Below are 21524 nucleotides of genomic sequence, written 5' to 3' on the forward strand. Positions count from 1 at the left end.
TCATGATCAGTGCCTTTTATCCATAAGACAAATAAGAGAATGCAAATTCCCTAATTGTTTGTTTGCATGCTCTGCTGTGCTGTAACTTGAAAGGGCCCAGCCTCAGTGGGGGTGAGAGTGAGCTAGTGGGATGGACACTGTTGTAATTCCCACCTCAGTCCCAGCACTTACCAGTCTCTCAAATTCATGGTTTCTATCAGAAGAAGATGACTTGGTGCTTTGCTGTACTTGAAGTATATAGGGCTGGGAAACTGTTCTAGGCATAAAGAACAGGAAAAGTTACTTTGCTAAAAAGGGTAAAGGTTTCCCCTGCTAAATATGTGCAGTCACTGGGACTTGCTGTATAGTTGGTATTTAACAGGGTTGAGGATTTTGCCCTGCAGCAAATAGGTACTGAATATGTGTTTCCATCGTTTGCTGGAGAAGCCTTAGAATAGCCCATGGACCATGCATCAGGAAGGCTATGCCTTTTCTATCAAGAATTAATGTCATCACCCTGGCTGGCAATGTCACCAAATTCATACTTGGTTGCTTATGATCCCTTTCCTAAATTGATACTGCAATTTTAAACAAAGAAAGTGGTTTGCAAAATTTCTCTTAACTGCTTTTGTGTAGTATTATGGTTGTAAACTAGCTCTTTCCCACCCACATATGATATGGTTGCAGCTTTCTCTGTTTTTTGGAGATAAAGATATGAAGCAACATGAAAATACACACTCAAATCAGTAAGTTTGCTTATCTTTTTACATATCACTAGTCTCCTCATGTACAACATTTTCTAAGTGCTTCAGTTTCCTAAGATGAAGTCAATTAATGTATGGAATGACATGAATGTTGAAGAAATAATTTACGTATGCAGAACTGAAACTTGCTTAAATTTTACACCCTCCGGTATTTAGTCCTCTAGTATTCAGTACTCAAGTATTACGTGAAATTTTTCATGATGGTCTAACCTCATTAGTAGCCCCCTGAGATTTAAAAATAAGAATAAACTTTTATAACTGGTCTTCCAAATACAGGTTTTAAGAATGGCAAATTTCTGTTGTGTTCCTTCACACAAATTCAGAATTTGGTGCTTGAGGTATGTAGGAAGGAGAGAAAGCAACTGTGATTTGCTCCTGTTCTCCCTCTGCTGGCTCTCAAATAGCTGTTAAGTAAAAATTTTAGGGAAGGGACAAATACAGTAAGACTGAAAAACCTCCCTATCAGTTTCAAGTCTCTGATATGAATCTGCATCATTACTGCATGTTGTGATTTAAATGAATTGTGGCATGGCAAAGATAAATCAGTGGTTCCAGGTAAGTCCCTTATGAAATTGCACTGCACCATGAATGGCAGGAGTGGCTGGGGCCCATTTCTGTGTGTCTAGCAGACATGCCAAGAGTCGAGGGGATCCCTACAGGACTTCATTCCACATGAGTGTTGTGATGGTTTGTCTTGCCTTTGTCTGTGTGATGTCTGACTTGTGCATGTTTTCAGGGCAGCCAGCCTGTGTGTGATTCTATAGAGGTTGCATTTCAAAAGATCAAGATAAAAGGATTGAAATTCCCTGGCCTGGGCATCTGTGAGATGATGAATTCTTGTTCCTATTAAATAATTAATTGAAGGAACTATTGCTACTGTTCTTATTAACTTCAATGAGAACTGTACTTCCTCAACATTCTCATGCAGCAAGACCCCTGCTTCCAGATTACAGAGTGACACCTGTGGTGGAAGCCCTGAAAGATGTGACTTTCTAGATCCACTAAACATGCTGGAATATATGGAGGATTTTTCTCTAATTTTGCCAAACAAAGAAAATTGTGAGTTGCTGAGGAGAAAACCACTGATTTCTGTCTTCTCAACATTAGAGGAAAGCACGACAACTGAAAGTGCAAGAAACCAAAATAAAAATATCATGAAAAGAATTTGCAGACAGGACCTGCAGTTATGCACAGTTACATTTGTGTTGTCATGGGATGCTGGTGATCAGTGGAGCCACTGTTACATCTTAGGAAGCTTTTTTTCATAGTTGGCTGATGTCAGTGGTATTTTTTAGTAAGAACTCTCTGGAGTAGCAAGGATGAAAAGGAAAGCAAACTTTGCTTTAGTGGAAAGAAGCAGGGGTTCTGGGATCTGATTTGGTATTATATCATTAATCAGCTGTAATTTAATAACCTGCAGTCTCTGTGGTAAAGAACAGCAATTGGTTGTGTGTGTCATCTTTTTTTTTTTTTTTTTTTCCCCTAACCATTCCTGTTTATTGTTCAACCACAGAGGGTTTTAGAAAATGATGAAAATGCAGATGAAGTGAATGAGGAAGAGGATTTGGAAGAAGATATTCCAAAACGAAAGAATAGGCCTAGAGGACGGGTAAGTGGAGAGTTTACTGGAATGGAAAAGAAGGAAGTGAACCTCTGCTTTCTAGTATATATTTTTCATGTGTATTGTATATGCAAAGTGTATGTTAATGGATATACGTTAGTGATGTATGTCACGATAGGTAATTTTCAGTCATATGGCCAAAGGTTCTTAACATTTTCTCAGTTTATTTTTGTGAATTACCAAGAAAAAAAGACTATTTTGAGAGTAGAAGACGTTGGGGTAAATTTATTATAGTGTTGTATTTAAAATTGTAACCTAAGCTGTAGTGATTATGGTGACATCCTGCTATTACCATGCTTTTACTTTAAAACAACATTTACTAATTACAGAGAAGCAACAAATTCAGTCATAAAAGAAAAAAAATAATAATTAGTAAAAGTAACTTGAACTGTGTTAATAGGTTTTGCAGCTTTCTCCAAGGTAGCACTTTGTGGCTGATTCTGGCCCTCTTGAGCCCGTGGCAAATCTTCCATTTGCTTAAAATGGGCAATGTTTTATCCTTAGGGGAGTCCGTGTCCCTTCTCTCACCTGACATGTCTTTTCACTATTTCAGCAGGGCACCTGTTAAGTAACGAGGCCAACATTTTAAAACTTGGAATCAGCATTTGCAATGGTGGCCCCTTAAGCTAGGCATCTAAATAAATGTGAACACAATTCTCAGAAGTTTCGAGCATTTTCATCTCTCTTTGCCTCCAGTGGATGCTGCAGGGGCACAGGAGCTCTAGAAGTATCTTTTGATGTGTTTCTAGGAGTCAAGCAAGAAGGGCCACATTTTAGGCCAAATGAGCAGGATATAATAGCTTTTGAATAAGAGAAAGACATGAAACCACACTGAATACTTGCAATGTACTTATGCATCAGACCCGCTCTTTTGTTTCTTCTGTTGTTGTGTTGTTTCAGTTTTCTGCTCCTCTTTATTTTGGAGCTTAATTCCTTTAATATAAGATCAAAGCACTTTAATAATTGGATAAGTATATATTTCACCTTCCTTATTCTCAAAATCACCTGAATCAGTTTCTTTCTTTCTTTCTTTCTTAGCCAAAGACCCCCACCTGGAAAAAAATTTTCCAGAAAAATGTAAGTTTCAGAAAATTTGTATGAACCAGTAACCCAAACCAGGAGTTAGAGCTGATACATGCATACAAGCTTGACTGTAGCAATCAACTAATATTCCAGGCTAACAACTCTTTTCTAATACTTTGTTCTCACATAAATTGTGCATGTTCGTTAGGGTGAATGAAAGGGAATGAAAAGCTAAAAGAGATATACTGCTCAGGAGAAGGGGATTTGCTGTATTCATATATTCCAGGCCTACACAAACAGAATCTTGAAGTTATTATTATATGCAAAGTTATACTCCCCTATTCAGGAAACTGTTTCAGAATAACTCCATCACTTTTCCTCTGCTACTGTAGGGAAAGGATTTGGAGGCTACTAGGTGTGTCACTCATTTTGTAGCATAAATTTACATCTTATTTTCTGCCCTTGAAATGGCCCCCTATTAAGTACAGGAGCAGCAGGATCTTTTGCCTTCTTCTTGCAACTAACTCCTGCTCTGCTACTGCCCTGGCCTCCTTCAGTGCAAAAAAGCAAAGTCTGAAGAGTGCCAAATAGAGCAATTTTCATTTTTATATGATGGCATCAATAACCAATGCAAAATGTGGTACAAATTAGGACTTCAAAATTAGGGCCAGATTCCCTAGCTGTTGAAAACTGGAAAGCCCAAATTGCGTCTGGTCACAAGTGTTTTGCCACTCTTCAAGCAGCCCTTTTCTAATGTGAGATTGACCCAGTCCAGGGAACTGAAGCTAAGGATTTGAAATTAGGGGACATGAATCCTGGGCAGCACTTTGTTTCAAGGAGGGAGTTGGTTAGGCTATTTTTAGAGGGCAGAAAAGGGGAAGGACATGCATAGGAAACTAGATTCTGCAGAGTGTGGCCTTTGGGTGTTCAAAGAAGGAGTGAGAAGGACTGACAGCATTGATGCAGGATTAATGTGACAGAATTACTGCTCTGGACTTTCCAAATTGCACATGCCCTTTCTTTTCCCTACAGCGTTATTTTATTTTTAATCTTAGACTGTCCATCTGTCCCTCTGGCTACTCTCTCTGGCTGCTTCTGGGCTGCTTCAAGGCTACTGTGCCGTGGCTTCCAAGCCTCACACGTCAAGTCTCGTAGTCTTTGCTGCATCCTGTAAGGGGAATGAAGGCAGTCATGGATGGCTGAATCCAAGAGACTGGAGTGCTGACAGTGAGCACGGAGCACTTGGTTTAGTGCCTCTTGGGCAGCTGCTTGGTTTACTATCCCTTCAAGGCTAGCCCTGAAATCTTGGGAGCATTAGGCAGGACACTGAGGGCTGAAGAGATGGATTTATGGGAGGTGCTTTTAGTATCTTTGCTGGGCAGGGAGAATGCGGTAGGAGCCAGGAAGGATAGTTCGCCAGGAGATATGAGAGGAATGCAGCTGCACCTGTACAGGTCATCTGCTCATCAGCTGGATACCCTGTGAGACAATTTCAAAGGCGCTGAAGACATTTAGGAACCCAGGTCCCCTTGAAAGTCATTGACTTGAAAGATCTCCCTCTGTGTGTTCAGTGCATGAAAAAATATGTCTGACATGTGGTCATGACATGAATGCTGTACCCTTGCCTTTCTGCAGAGAGAGGTTTGAAGGGAAGCAGCTGGCTGTAAGATCAGTGAAACTCCGAGCAACAGACCTTAAATTACCATCCCATTCTGAAAGGTGCCTATGTAAAAATAGTACCTTCTTACTCAACAGATCTGTTCTCAGTGTGTAAACGGAGTCAGACCTACTGACTAGTGACAAAAAAAAAAAAAAAAAAAAGACTTTACAGCTTTTTCACAGCCCTGAAAAGCCAATGAAGCAGGTAGGATAGGGAAACTAGATATTAATCTAGGTACCAGCAGAAATATTTAAGGGCCAATGACTTGTCTCTGTGAAGACTCTCTGATAAGCTGAGTGTTGTATAGGAACTGCCATAGACTGAAATTCAGCTTTCAGCACACTTTGCAGTAGTGCGGGAAGAAAGGAACTAGCCTGGGATTGATTTTGTAGCCCAGAGGGGGTTTACAGAGCTGGCAGTCACAGAGAAAATACTGCAGACCAGTAAGCTGATTTTATGTGATATGGTCACTAATGTAGCTTCCACCAAACAATTGTTGCTGGGGCTTTTTCCAGGGTGAAACTGCTTTTCAGTTTGCCCTTACAAATATCACTCTGCACGCGTGTGCCATCTGTACAGAGGTCTTTGCAGAAGAGCTGCACTTGTTATACCTAATAGTATTTACCCCATCCAGACAGCTGCAAATCCATGTCTTTCCTGCAGGATTGTGTTAAGAGTTAGACCTGAGCAACCCCAGGGAAACGAAGTATGAAGTTTTTATAAATCCCCATTTTGTCAGACTTCAGCAGGGCAGTGTAAAATTGTTCCTTGTTCCTTCTTTTTAGATGTCAAATGGAATCCAGCTCAATGTTAGTTCAATCCCAAATCCTTAGAGGAGGGACAGAGCTCCTATGACCCCTTTGTGTCTGGGGTACTAATGTTCTCAGAATTTCTACTCTTCTCCAGCTTTACCTGATGAAGCTCTGTCCCATTCTTATTTTCACATGTAAAAGCTTGAAGAATTTGAGTCAGGTGGCCTTGTCTAGGGTGAGAAACATCAATAGTTTGATAATAAGAGTAGCAGCAGAAACAATTTTGTTGCTTTTACATAGAATTAGAGTAGCTGGCAGAATTAATAAAGAGCTATCTAGCCATCCACATACAGATCACTTCCTCAAATACAGATCAAGTCTAAAATTATTGTCATCTACACACTGTACATTAGTGAATATGAAAGAATTGAAGGCCTTGGCTCAGTATCCAGTTTGACACCACTGCCTTCACTGTTGGACAGATATGAGCTGTGCCCTTGTTGGTGTCTCAGCTGAGAAGGGTCAGGACCAAGTAGCTTTGATGCTGAATTCTACTCTTACCCCTGGAGCTCATGACAGAGCAGTCTGTGCTATGGAGAAATACAGCTTTTCAGTTTCCAGGGCTGCCAGGTTGGCAGGTTGTAGGAACACAGAACTGCAGAGAGACCTTTCTGTCTAGTTCCCATTCTCTGCTCTCTGTAGCCATGTTACCTAATCTTTCCCACTAACTGACCAAAGCTCAATTTTACAATTAGCCACAGTATCTTTGCCCCAGAAGGCTATTCAAAACATTGCTTTTCAGCTACAAAACAAAACACAACTAAACAAATAACCTCTCTTTGAAAATATTAAAGGAAATTACTTTACTTCTGTTTTACTTGGGGCCTGTTTTCTGGCTGATTTAATGGTTATGTTTAGACTCTAACACCTGCTCATCCATTCATTCATATTCAGTTAAGCAAGATATTTGAACAGCTTCAGAAATGAATGTGTGATGATACTCGACTGAATATGTGCTGACAGTGACCTACTGCTGTGGATGAACAGTTTGGGTTTTCTGTGGAGGGGATCTCTACTCAGTACTAGGTCCATTAGCATAGTGCATATCTTAGGAGATGAAGGGTCAAGACCACTCTTGACAAACCTGTATGGAAGATGAGGATTTGTTTAGTTCATATTGCACATTTTTCAAAGGAGGGTGAGGGGCACAAGGAAACCTGAGGAGGGGATGCAATAATGCTAACATTCCTCTTGTCCTTGCAGGCTCGGGGATCTGGAGGTGGCAGGAGACGGAATGATGCTGCCTCCCAGGATGATCATGACAAACCCTATGTTTGTGACAGTAAGTAGTACTCAGACAGCTGATTCTGCTTCCAGCCTGGTCCTACCAGCTCAGTGCACTCAGGGCTTCATCTCTTCCGTTCCAGCAAAATATTCTGCTGCTCTCTGACTTGCATGTTTGCCACCTGCTGCTGCTGCTGCTCCTGGTGTTTTTGCATGAAGGGAATAAAATTAAGTCCTCGGCAAGACTCCACTTCCCTTTGCCCTATAATAAATCATCTCTTACATTTTCTTTCTCCTTCTCTTTTTCGGCTTCTCTGCCTTTTGTCTTCCTTTATCCCATGTAAGATTCAACCTTTATTTCTTTCTCTGTTTCAGATAGTTACAAACAAAAGCATAACTCAAAAATCTCCGACAAAGGTACTTCACCCTTGTTGAATCTCTTCATATATTTGGTGGTTCTCTTTCCTTCAGTCCTTTTAAAATCTCACTGGGCTAAATTTTGAAGGTCTTATTATCATCCCTTACTCAGAAAATACTCTTATGACATCATCAGGAGTTGAGCTGTCCTAACAAACAAACACAACTGGAATGCTTTGTTTTGATAAATATTCCCTTTGAATGTGGCCATGCTGTTTGACATCCTGCAGTAGGACATTGCCCCAGCTGAAAAATTATACCACAGCCAACGGAAGAATAGTGTCAGAGTCTTATTGTGAGGAAGGAGTCCAATATTTGATACACAATGTGGGGTTTTTTTTACAGTTTAGTCCTTGGTGTTTTTGTTCTTATTTTGATGTTCTTTGTTGCTTCACTGTGTCATTTCTGTGAAGGGCACTTCTCTTACCCACCTGTTTTTGAGGTCTCCCATCTGAAGGTTTATTAAAGAGTGTACATGCAGGAATAATTTGTGCTAGTGGTGCCTTCTATCCTATAAGACATTAACCTAACAAAAGTTGATAGAAGCACGAGAATAGCAGGAGGTCTTCACTTCTGTGATCCAAAAATGTTTGGTAGTTTAGAAGAAAATGAGAATCCCCCTTTCTCCACTATTTACCTGTCTTGCAGTGTTGCTGACCTTAAAAGATCGACTTTGTCTATCGATGGGGGTATTTCCTGATTATTTTTAAAAACATGAAAAAATAAGGAGCATGTAAAGTACATGAGAACCCTATTCAGTGTGATCCAGAAATATTCTTTTATGGTGAGACCTGGTGACTCTGCACAGTGCAGTGATGGACACGTTGAGTATTTTGCTTCATTAAGGTTACTGTTCTAAGGGTCATGAGTAGAAATGGAAAGACCTGTACATGAATGTGTCTGAACACATGATCAAGGAGGAAGAGCTCTTTAGGCTATGAAGACTCACGAGATTTCTACTGTAGATAATAGCTATCCTTGTGTGTAGGAAGAACTAGAGTGTGTCTTCTAAGGCTTCTCTGGAAGCTTGCTGAAATCCACAGCTTTTCTCTGCTGGTCCATGCATAACTGGCTTTATCACTTTTCTGGAACATCCTTTTAAATCCAAAGACACTTATCAGTGGTAGTAATTTTGAACATGACTGTTTATTGTCTGATCTTGCTTTACTTTTGGATCTTACAGAGAACAGAAATCATAGTAGTGATTTGCAGAGAGTAGATCAAACATCTAGGATATCAAAGCAGGCAGCAGAAATCTGGGCTGAAGTCAGGCCTCTGGTACATTGCTGTGCTGTTGGGATTTTGCCTTGGCTTACATTTTGGCGAATAAATTTCCTCTTTGGTTTTGGAAATACAAACTTTCCTATTTCATTTGGCTGATGCCTTTCATTTTTAGGAAACTTATTCTTAGAGGTGAGTCACAAGAAGATTTGGAATCCAGACTTTACACAGTGACTCCTCCTTTTCCATTGTAGATATCTGAGAAATGGTCCCAACTGTAATGCCATCATCCTGAAGTAATAGCCTGCCCTGGTTAACTTTCTGTAGAAATATTGCATACAATAATTGGCTTAAGTTGAGGCCTCTTTCCTGCTTGGGTGGATTTCTTGAATCATTTTTTTATTTGAAATTATTTGCTAAATATTTTTATAGATAAATCTCAATCTCCTCAAGGTAGGGTAGAAATTGGTTTGCAGTACTTCATGTGCAGATATTTTGGGCAGATAGTTTTGTTTCACATGGAAACAGGCAGGTCAAAATGGGAAAACATGATTCCCACAGTCACAGTATTGGTATAAATAATTACCTTAATGGGTTGACACTTTGCTTTTTCTGTATGTTATTTGATTTGCCTCCAGGTTGCCTTTTCTACAAGTGTTCTCATATTTTAGTTTTGAAAGTGATCACAAAGAAGAAAGCATATCTAGACCAAATTAGTTTTCCTATTTAGCTGCATAGGCACAAAAATTATTTGTGGTGAAGAACCACTCTGCTCTTTTTTCATAGTTACACATTCATACTTATGGGAAACAAGAATATATCACCTGGTTTCATCAGTAATAAAAAGGTTGTGGGAAAAAACTAGTCTGTGTGTCAGTAAGATAATGCAAGAGCAGAACCCAGCTGACACTGCCCCTTGTGTTGGAAGATAGCAATGTTATTTCTGAAAACGCCTGCCTTTTTTGGATGAGACATTCAGCTACACTCTGATATTAAACCTGATTCCTATAGTAAAACTGACTGGAAATACTGAATTTCTATATGGGAGAAGGTTTTCAAAGCTCAAAATGTCATCCTGTATTTTTAAGAAAAGGTGGTTGGTTGCTTGTTTTGTAGAATGAAATACTCTGAAATCACTCTGTTGTTTCATTTGAGAGAAAGGATAGATGTTTAGAAATCATGGAAGCACCTGAGAAGGGTCTGGTAGGAAATGGAGCCCACAGTGGAAAAAAGGTGTTGGAATCATTAGCTCATCTGAAGTGCATTTATACCAATGCATGCAGTGTGAGCAGCAAACAGGGGGAGCTTGAAGCCATGATACACCAGGAAAACTATGACATAGTAGCTATCGCAGAAACCTGGTGGGATGCATCACACGACTGGAGTGCCACAATCGATGGCTACAAGCTCTTCAGGAGGGATAGAAAGGGAAGGAGAGGGGGTGGAGTGGCCCTGTATGTTAGAGAATGCTATGAGAGCTTGGAAATCAAGTATAGTCATGACGAGGTTGAGAGTGTTTGTATTAGGTTCAGGGCCAATAAAGCTGATAGCACTGTGGGAGTCTGCTAGAGACCTCCCAACCAAAGCAGTGAGGTGGATAAAGCTTTCCATAAGCAGTTGGGAGAAATCTCCCAGTCACTTGCTGTTGTTCTTGTGGGGAACTTTAACCTCCCAGACATCTGCTGGGAATACAACACAGCACAGAGGGAACATTCCAAGAGGTTCCTGGATTATGTGGAAGATAACTTCCTCACACAGCTGATAAGTGAGCCGACCAGGGAGGGTGCCCTCATGGACCTGCTTCTGGTGAACAGGGAAGATCTTGTGGGGGAAGTAAAGGTTGGAGGCCTTCTAGGGCACAGTGAGCATGAGATGGTTGAGTTTTTGATCCTTGGAGAAACAAGGAGAGGGGTTAGTAAAACTGCCACTTTAGACTTCTGGAGGGCAAACTTTGACCTGCTCAGAAGACTGATTGACAAAGTCCCTTGGGAGGCTGCCTTGAAGAATAAAGGAGTCCAGGAAGGCTGAACATACTTCAAGAAAGAAGTTTTAAAAACACAGGAGCTGCTGTCCCCGTGTGCTGAAAAACCAGTAAGTGGGGTAGGAGACCAGCCTGGCTAAATAGGAACCTTTGGCTGGACCTTAGGAACAAAAGGAGAGTCTATGACCTTTGGAGGAGGGGACAGGTCACTCATGAAGTCTATAAAGATGAAGTGAACCTATGCAGGGTGAAAATTAAGAGAGCCAAAGCACAACTAGAGCTCAAACTAGCTACAGCTGTTAGGGATAATAAAAAATGTTTCTATAAGTTCATTAACAGCAAAAGAAGGACTAAGGGAAAATCTCCGTCCTTTATTGGATGCAAAGGGAATCTTAGTAACAAAGGATGAGGAAAAGGCTGAGGTGCTCAACACCTACTTTGGCTCAATCTTTAGCAGTGGAACTAGCTGTTCCATGGATATTCAGCCACATGAGCTAGGACACAGGGAGGGCATGCAGAATGAGGTCGTCACAATGAAAGAGGAAGTGGTCAGAGACCTACTACATCACTTAGACACACACAGGTCTGTGGGACCAGATGGGTTACATCCAAGGGTGCTGAAAGAGTTGGCAGACATGATCGCCAGGCCACTTTCCTTTATTTACCCGAAGTCCTGGCTAACTGGGGAGGTCCCAGTGGACTGGAGGGTAGCAAATGTAACACCTCTCTATAAGAAAGGCAGAAAGGAGGATCCAGGAAACTATAGACCTGTCAGTCTGACCTCGGTACCAGGGAAGGTCATGGAGCAGATCATCTTGAGTGTTATTAAAAGACATACAGAGGATAACCAGGGGATCAGGCCATGTCAGCATGGGTTTATGAAAGGCAGGTCCTGCCTGACAAACCTGATCTCATTCTATGGCCTGATGATCCGACTATTGGATGAGGAAAAGGCTGTGGATATTGTCTGTCTGGACCTCCAAAAAGCATTTGACACGGTTCCTCATAGAACTCTCATAGAAAAACTGGCTACTCATGGCCTGGATGAGCACATGATATGTTGGATCAAGCACTGGCTGGACAGTTGGGCCAAAGAGTGGTGGTCAATGGAGTCAAATCCAGCTGGGGCCAGTCACAACTGGGGTTCCTCAGGGCTCAGTGTTGGGACCGTTTCTGTTTAACATCTTTATTGATGATCTTGATAAGGACATAGAGTGTATTATCAGTAAGTCTGCAGATGACACCACGCTAGGCGGGAGTGTTGATCTGCATGAGGACAGGGGGGCTCTACAGAGAGACTTGGATAGATTGGATTGTTGGGCTCATGTCAGTGGTCTGGGCTTCAACAAGGCCAAGTGCTGAGTCCTGCACTTGGGCCACAACAACCCCAGGCAACACTACAGGGGGGGTTCTACTGGACAAGCAGCTGAATATGAGCCAGCAGTGAGCCCACGTGGCCAAGAAGCCAGTGGCATCCTGTCTTGTATTAGAAATAGTGTGACCAGCAGAAGTAGAGAGGTGATTGTCCCCCTGTACTCAGCACGGGTGAGGCCACACCTGGAGTATTGTGTCCAGTTTTGGGCACCTCAACTCAAGAGAGATCTCGAGGTGCTGGAGCGAGTACAGAGGAGGGCAACGAAGCTGGTGAAGGGCCTAGAGAATAAATCTTATGAAGAACACTTGAAGGAGCTGGGAATGTTTAGTTTGAGAAAGAGGAGGCTGAGGGGAGACCTCATCAGTCTCTACAACTACCTGAAAGGTCATTGTAGAGAGGTTGGTGCTGGTCTCTTCTCACAGGTAGTTAGCGACAGAACAAGAGGGAATGGCTTCAAGCTGCAACAGGGCAGGTTTAGACTGGACATTAAGAAAAAAAATTTACAGAGTGGTTAGACACTGGAATAGGCTGCCCAGGGAGGTGGTTGAGTCACCATCCCTGGATGTATTCAAGGGTCATTTGGATGTGGTGTTGGTGGATATGGTTTAGGTGAGAACTTTGTAGAGCAGGGATGATGGTTGGACTCAGTGATCCCAAAGGTCTTTTCCAACCTGAATAGTTCTATGATTCTATGAAATACTTCACCTATTTCATTGATCGTATATTCAGAATAAAATGTTTAACCATTCAAAGCATTGACAAATTTGCTAATGCCATGATGAAATGCCTCCTTTAATCAAATCAGCAAGTGGAAAACCAGTTGTATTAGATAGTGTTGTGGCTTGAGCTCCCTTTTGATAAACACTTGGATAATGCAAATGGCAGGGCAGCCTGGCGTCACATGGGTATAGGGTGGAAACGGTAACGTAGCTGAATGGGTCAGCTGCTCTGTGAGACCACACCTCAACAGCTTGTGTACCGGGCTCGGAGATAGAGCAGACCCTTAAAGGACAGTGAAAAGTAGGGCTTGAGGAGCAAGCCAAGTGTCTGATCTCAAGCAAGAAAAGTGGAACAGATGCCACCACAGCTCTTCATAATAAACTTGGCATGTGGATTTTAAAGGAGGGACAGAGTAAAAGAATGTATGAATACCTATGTATGTAATAAGAAATGATGTAATTGTTAAATGATCAACTGAGGAGCCATCAGTTCTACCACAGCAGCCTTCTTAAAATATTTTTCTACTCTTTGAATATTGTTTATTATATGATATTTTTAAAAAACAACAACAAAACCAAACAAAGAACAAAACAAACAAAAAAAGTAACAAAACTTCTCTGAATTTTTATCTAGATACTTGTTTTTTGTTTAAAAGTTGCAATCAATTGCAGCACCTGAACTTCATGACTCCGGATGTCTGCTTCCCTCAGCCAGAGCAGTTAGTACGTGTTGAATCTCTACAAGTTATAAACTTTCCTTTTCCTCATTTGTCTGCTTTCATTCTTATGTTCCCACAGAGACTTACCTATGTAGACACTTCCACCTTTGTTTCCTGTCCCTCTATCCCTAGAAGATTTTCTTTGCCCATCTCTAGAAGGACTTGTTACTTCCTTTTCCTTTTACCAATATGTCCTTGTCTCCTTTTAGTTATATTCCTGTATAAACTGCTATATTAGCATAACAACTCATGTTTGTATTGTACTCTTTATTCAAAGTCCCTCTAAGGCTGAGATATGCATTCAAATCTATTCCTTGTGCAAAAAAGAGAATTGACTGAAACCTTCCTATGATCTCTGCTGGATCAGTGACTAATGCAACCTTGCATGTACCCAGAGACACCAATGCTATAGTGTTTTGTAGAAGCTGATTCTTTTGTCAAAACTTGAATTTTCAGGTTTCTTCAGTTATTTAACCTGAATTTTCTCTGCTGTAATCCAAGACTGACAGTTCTTCCTCTGTTCTTAGTGGATTAAAATGTCTTCTTTCTATAGCTGTAAACAATTGCTGGGGCTTCTTTCAGCTGTGTTTTCTTCAGCTCATCTACTAAGCGTATTTCTTTCCTCTGAAAAATATCCAAAAGGTCTTATTTAAGTAGGAGTGGCCAGAAATAAGTAAATTGTGCTGTTCTGAGGGCAGAAGCAGTTCAGGAGATGAATGGTTGATTCATTTACATGTAACTTACAGTTACTTACAGAACTTGGATTTATGCAACTTGCTCTGTTACATATCTATGAGAGGTACAGAGATGGCTGACCTAACAGAGTGTCTTGTAACCCTTTTTTACATGCAAGACACTCCTTTCCAATGCTGTGTCATGTTTCAATGACAAAGGAGTTTTCATCCTTGTCCACCATGTGAGTTCACATTGAGTATACCATTTGCTATAGCTTTTTGTTCCTTCCCTGTTCAGCCTGTTTCTACTCAGGCAGATTCTCTGTTATCTTTAGTTTCCTCATTATACTGCTTTGTCCCATTTATACTGGGTTTTATTTATTTATACTACATGTCATATTAATATTTTCTAATTATGTTACTGTTTGAAATAATTCTTTAATTAATGAAGCTAATGTGATATATTATTATTATTATTATTATTATTCCAATATTTTTACCAACAATCAGTTCTCTGCATGTTTGATTCTTTCACTCTCTACTCCACCCTTCAAATTAATAAGAAAAAAAAGGCAAGCATTGGGCCCAAAATTGACTCTTTCATATGCCTGAAGATGCACAAAGGTGCCTTTTGAAGCAATTAAAAAAAATTAAGCTCCTAAATCTCACTGATTTCAGCTGGAGATAGACTCCTAATCTGTTTTCCCTGAATATCCTATAAAGTGCCTATCTGCTTTCTTTGTGCCTACAGACCATATAAGACTTGCTCCCTAAGTGGATACTTAGAACTTTACTTGGAACCACTAATAATTATTCACAAATGTTTTGTGGTTTTTTTTAAATGCTTGACCCTACAACCAAATCACTATAGCTTGAAACATCCCCCTGCTTTTTCTTTAAGTCCATCATCCCATGAAGTATTTGCATTTCCTAATTTTGAGGTTAGTTTTTTTCTTCCCCCTTCCCTTTCTCCACTAAACGCATTGTAGGTTCTGCCAACAAAAGGCTGGAATCTTCAGATAGTTTAAGTGATTTAAGATTAACAGATTCCACTGAGTTTCAATGGGTATCGAGGATCTCTCTCTTTTAGTTGCCTTAGAAAATCACAGTTAAATGTTAGATTGTTCTAGTGTGACTTGCCAAATGCAATTCCTCGAAGCCTGTTCTTTAGGAACTATTTTCTTGTGTAATTTCACAAATTGATGACCTTGCTAACTTCACCTGCCTTCTTTCTCATCTTCTTCAAGTGGTACTGATCCTGTCATAATCATTTTAACAAATATCTCACTGACTTTCTGGAAGGCTTGCTGGGATACAAAAGGACTACAAGATAAATAATGATTTAGCTTGATTTTTACCAGTTCTCTGAGACTTAATCTGTTGACTTAATTCTTACAGATACTATGAATAAGTCCAGCACAACTAACTGCTGCTTCTTAGGACAGACCTTTGGTTAAATATCACAATGACAAGCTGATTTGAAGCATTGAAAACACTTTGATTAAGGCATTATGTTTTTACATGCTTCTCATAATTCTCCATCGTGACTTCAGCTTCCCTTTAAACTATTACTAGTTTAAGCCCTAAATCATCTCCTGGTATTATCCTTTCTAGTGAATCCCTAAGTAGTTAATAAGCAATAAGATCTAGAATAAGATGATTGCTCAGATGAACCCAACAAACAACTCTTCCACCCTAACTGCTATACTTGGCATTAATTGACTGCATTACAGTAGAAAACCCAAGATTATGGGCGGCAAGAACACTTTAAGAAAAATAAAATTGAATAACACAGGTCTGGAATAGAGCACACATTCACAGGGGAACAGAGTTGACTCTGATAGTTGGATGCTTTCTGCTCATATAGGCTACCTGTTTTCTCCTTTGCTCCTTCTAGCAATTAATCTATTGGAACGTAGACACATATATTGTTGACCTGTGCATGTTTTGAGCTGGAGTTCAATGTTCATGTGATCTTAATACAGCAGGCAGATCCTGGGACTTGTCCTCTAGGGGCTCTGAAACAAGAACTCTTTACTACCCACAGAAAATTCCCTATGAAATGGGTTACTAAATTAGCTGCTTTAATACTAGAGGTATATAGTATGCCAGTAGTGATCAAACAGGGACAAATGCAAGTCCCTTCCATCACTGGAGGTCAAAACACACTGTTAGCATGTGAGATCTCTGTATGTGCCAGTGTGGATATAACTGTAGCAGGGGTGATTATATTACCAAATCAGTGCAAAACAAGGAAGTGGTTTTTTTGAAGTGGAGCTAATAGTAGGCCAGGAAGATAACTTTGAGGAATGACTGCCTGCCAGCAGTTATCTTAAGATGTCGCATTTGATACAGCCCAGCTGAGAAGAAAGAACAGGAGGAAAAGGAGCAAAGCAAAGAAAGAATGAGCGGGACAAGATTCAGCAATGAAAAAGAAAAAAAAGGCAAAAAAGCAGCATATACTCCCCCAATTTCCTATTTCCACTAAAAACATGGATTACTTCCTTCTGTCTCATACTTGTGACAGATTGTGCAAAATGTATGTGGAGAGCTGGCTGGAACAGAGCTCACAGCCTGCCAAGGACCAAATGTGTAACAATTTCAAAATGACAGCAACACAGCCATTATGTACTTGAAGAGGAAGGCTTTTAAGTCATAGATTTCAAATCCCCTTTTAAAGCAGGGAAAGTATTTTACATTAATTTTACTCATTGAGAAATGTAAACAGTGTGAATTTGCTTATTCAAAGAGTTGCAGCCTGTTACAGGCTAGAACAGATCTCTTTTATGAAACACTCAGTGCTTATGATTAAACTGTCTGCAAATTATGTCTCTTCCTCTTCCCCTTTTGTAGAGTTTGATCTGCACTGCTGTATTACTGCATGCTTACCCAGCTTGTTCCTAAGATGGCATTCACATCAGGTTATAGCAAAAAAATCCTTTGAATGCACAAGGAATTGGAGTGGGTTATGTTCTACAAACTCCTGCTGTTTTCATTTGGCTCGGCTGCCTAATTAAAGATCAAGGCAACTTCCCAGTGTTGAGATTCAGGATGAAATCTACCACATGCAAGGATGATGAGCCTATCCAGCAAGGAAAATTAAAGTTAAAAAAAGTCAAAATTGCTGAAAGAAAGGCGAGGCCACTCGGCAAAGTTTATGAAAGGCACAGTCTTCCTTGCTATGTGTGAGCTGCATAGCAGTAAGAACTAATTACCAGCACACATTTCAGACTGGGAGAACCAGTTCTCATTATGTCATTATGCTTTTGTAAGCTCACAGAATGGGAAAGATGTGATGTGAGCATTGGTCTGGATGCTGGAACTCAAGAGTTCCAGTCCTGGTAATGACAAAAAGATCCCTGTGTGGGCAAGTTACTTATCCCCTCTGTGGTGCTCTTGTTTTCAGAAGTGAAATGAGAATAGTATTTCCCACTCAGGAATGTGGAGGAAGATGAATTAATGTTTGAAAAGCCAGTCTTGCAGTGGGAAGAGTTATATAAAAGCTAAGTGTTTATTAATGATTGCCCTGGTATAGAAACTACTTCTTAGCACAGTGATATGGTAAATTAATAAAATGTGCTCTATCTGGAAAAGAAAAGATTAGGGTGAATTCAGGAAGATTCAATCTGTTGAAGAATCCATGAAGTTCTGACTTGGCTTTTATTCTAGCCCAGTTGACTGAAGCCAATGATTCTTTTGCCTGACTAATACCATGATACCTTTTTTCCCCTGCAAAAGCCCAATTTGCTTGGGGAATAGGAAGCATCTGCAGGTTCAGCTCATGGCATCGCTTCAGACTTTTTCCATGACAGAACATGAATTTGAAAGGTGGAAAAGTCTAGACACCAAGAAAAAAAGCTGCTGGAATCTGCAAAGCTGAGGTCCTACAAATGATCTGCTGGGACTGTGTAAACAGAACTCCTTTGCTTCTGCTCTGGTCATAAAGTCCTCCAAATTTTTTTTTTTTTAGCTAGGCATGTCTCACCTTGCTGCCACCCTTGAAGGCCATCTGAAAGAGTTTTGGCAGTGGAAAGGGCTCATCTGCAGAACTACTGCTGGCTCAGCTTATATTGATACTTGCTGTTTTTTCCTGGTGAGCTGATCTGTTTTTGCTGGAGAAGGGCAAGTCTGCAGACCTATCTGATTTCCTATGCCACCCTAAATGCCACAGCTAAAATCCCTGCAGGACCCTGCAGGGAGTGGAGGCCAGGCCACAGCCTTGGGACTTCTAGAGGGAATGCAAGTTTCCTTTTGTGCATTGAGGGAGAAATTGCATGGAACTTATAACAGGCATGGTGCTTTTATAAGGTAACAACAGTAGAGCTAGAACTGTGGGTATTTTTTCAGGTAGAGCTGAATGAAATAAAGTGTGGTAGAATTTCTAGAAATATTTATGTTTTGAAATTTAAAACTCTCTCCAGTAGGTAAATGTGACAGGGTTTAGAGCTTGCCTGATTTTGCAGCTAGGGTAGCATTAATGCAGGATCAAGCTATATTAGAGCAAGATAGAGTTGGACAGTGTGTATCATGCAACTATTAACTCCAGGTGCCTCCTGCTTTGTCAGTAGAGCACTGATCACCTGATAGTGCTCTGAAAATAATTTAAACAGACAGAAGTTTTTGAACAGTATCAGTAATTCATAGCAGAAGTACGATTTTTTAACTTTCATCTTCAAATGCACACAAGTAAGAGGGATAGGGTAGGACACTTAGTGTGATGCTCAAATTAGCTTCTAGAAATGTAAATCTCTCCATTCTAAGAAATGCTGTAACATTTGTGTAATTGGAGAGGGTTGTCTTTCTAGAGTAATTTAAACAGTGAGCATTTTGTAGCTCTGCCCAGTTTGATGATTACTTCTGTCACACTTTTTCTGCTATTCAAAAAGTGGAGAGAAAATCATACAGAACTGTGGGTATCTCGTTTGACTCTCTGTCAGCATCTGTTCCACTGCTTGTCCTTTGCTCTGCAGAATTGCATCTGTGGGTAAGGACATGTGACATTTGGAAAAAGCTTTTGTCCTGACTGTGTGATCATCACCTTAAAGAATGGAGAAAACTAGGATAAAAGTATATAATATTTCAGATCACTCATTCACATAATGAGGATGTTTTACAAGTTTCTGATAAGGCAAAGCATTTTCCTTGAGGGAGTCTGCAAATCAGCTAGAAGAGATGGACGAATATGTTACCATGCCAGGCTTTGATTTACAATTTTCTATCATCTGTTCCAGAATGTGGGCCATCAATTGGCTTTTTGTGAGTAGTAGCAGAAAAGTATAATAATGGGAGTTTTACTTATATGTAACTGAATAATCAAGGCAGGTATGTTTTTGTTGTTGTTTTTTGGGGGTTTTTTGTTTGTTCTGTTTTGTTTGATTTGGTTTGGTCTTTAATTTATGAAGCCTTATGACATTCCCAGACTCAGGTGTCTGGGGAATGGGAAGTAGGTATCTACAGACATAGCAGGATATGTTTTTAGGAATGGATGGTCTAAAACCAAGCCAGAACTAAAGACTGCTGGGTTCTCTTCTCTCTTCTGGCACTACTTTCTTTGCCTTCCTAAGCAAGCTGTGCAGGACAGACTACTGGACATGACATTTATTCCTGTGTGAAGTCCTTGAGGTTAATGAAGCTAATAAAGTGCCTGAAAATGTGGCTGGGAGTAAAAATTTGCAGGAAGGGCACTAAGCTTCTTTTTCCTTTGTTTCCTAATCTTTTAAAAGGGCAATAATTGTATTTGGTAGATGAAATAGCTGCATAAAAGAAAATGGACATTCAGAGACTGCTTTGAAGTTGAAAAGAGATAACTTTTAGAGACAATAAAATGAATTAAAAACGTTACAGAAGCTGAATCTATATGGAATGAATCTTAGATGAAGCTTGCCCTTGTGGTGAGCTACCTGTGAAAAAAGCAGACCTTTCATCACCCTGAATTGTTTGATCCGGTTCTTTGTATCTTTTGGCTTAGTCCTAAAATAATCAAAAGTTCAGAAGGATGCTTCTCTGTCACACATGGTTTTATATGTTGTTATGCTGCATATGAAGTTTACCTGGGTAAATAAGAATCACCACTACATATTCTTCTAGCAAGAAACTGTGGATGGTTTCTATCTTTTTGTCTAGGAATCTTCAAATAAAAGCAGATATTACCCTTTTACAGAAAGCTTGTCTCCTTTTCTCAGAAATCAGTAACTAAGAAAATAATGCTCTTTCTTCTCAGTCCATTCTCAGTGCAGCACCAACATCAGAACTGGCATTTCATTTAATTTTATGTGCAATCTTGTTAGCAATCTTAGCAGAGAGGATTAGGGCTGTATGAACTACAGAGACTGAATGTGCATTTGCCTAGGCCTGTAGGAAAGACTGCTGGAAGCACGGGGGGAAGAAACCTTGCTTGGGGACCTGCAGCTGCAGGGCTGCCCTTCTGTCACCTACCAGTGTTGGTTGGAGAAGTTTCAGGCAGGCGCGTGGAGTGTGTGGTGCTGCTCCTGGGGGAGAAGGGAGTGTTACTTGCGAGGATGCTGCCACTGTAGCAAAGCACACTGATGTTTCCATTCTCTCTTCCCCTCCCTCATATCTCCTTTCCTTCCAGTCTGTGGCAAGCGTTACAAGAACAGGCCTGGGCTGAGCTACCACTATGCTCACACCCACCTCGCCAGTGAAGAAGGGGATGAAGCCCGTGAGCAAGAAACTCACTCTTCACCTGTCCACAGAAATGAAAACCACAAACGTGAGTAGTATATTCCCTCTGCCTTTGAGATCCTTTCCAGGGATACTGCCTCCACCCTGTCTTTTCCTTGCAGAGGCTGGTGTGATTGCCTGGTTCCTTTGTGAGTGATTGGGACCTGGATGCTTGGAGCTAATCAGCTGCAGCTCACACGGGTGCTGGCTCAGCTAGTCAGAAATTCATTTCAAACCCAGCATTATCTCTGCAGCAAGTCACTTTCCCATTACTTCTCCTATGGGGAGGAGGTGGCAAGGAGAGGGGGGAAAAGAAGAGATGCCCAATCTGCCCATCATCAAGCAGCTTCCCAGTGTCTGTTAGCGGGTATGTCAAGGAAATATGCAGTAGTTTGAGGGCACTGCCTTTGTTTTGCCTTTGAATAAGAAACATTTATCCATGTCTCATTTTTTTGGGGTATGAAATTCACAGCACCTGTACCCCTTATCTCTGCATTTCCTTCCCAAACAGCTTACCCTCAACTTTACCAAAAACCACTTCTTAATTACAGTCTGGGAAAGTCAATCAAAAAGCATCAGTACTGATCTGCAAAGAGGAGAGCTGGAACGTGAGAGAAGAGTTATATGCCTAGGTTCCCCACACTGGAACAGGGC

General features: G+C 40.7%; 1 protein-coding gene across 8 annotated transcripts in view; it reads left to right on the forward strand.

Moving 5' to 3' along the window:
- Positions 1 to 21524, forward strand: part of DPF3 (double PHD fingers 3) — a 178127-nt gene that overhangs the window by 101374 nt on the left and 55229 nt on the right. For 5 of the 8 annotated variants that reach the window (XR_007889587.1, XM_051620435.1, XM_051620437.1 and 2 more), the window contains 4 exons: positions 2257 to 2352; positions 3403 to 3441; positions 7063 to 7141; positions 20782 to 20919. Coding sequence is in view for 6 of the 8 variants with exons in the window: in XM_051620435.1 (XP_051476395.1) it covers positions 2257 to 2352; positions 3403 to 3441; positions 7063 to 7141; positions 20782 to 20919 (352 nt within the window). In the remaining 2 variants the exon portion in view is untranslated. Of the gene's footprint in view, positions 1 to 2256; positions 2353 to 3402; positions 3442 to 7062; positions 7142 to 7458; positions 7501 to 20781; positions 20920 to 21524 lie in introns of all 8 variants that reach the window. The other 3 variants (XR_007889588.1, XM_051620436.1, XM_051620440.1) reach the window with 2 other exon arrangements.

This window comes from Apus apus, chromosome 5 (genome assembly GCF_020740795.1).
Source record: "Apus apus isolate bApuApu2 chromosome 5, bApuApu2.pri.cur, whole genome shotgun sequence".
Classification (NCBI taxonomy): domain Eukaryota; kingdom Metazoa; phylum Chordata; class Aves; order Apodiformes; family Apodidae; genus Apus; species Apus apus.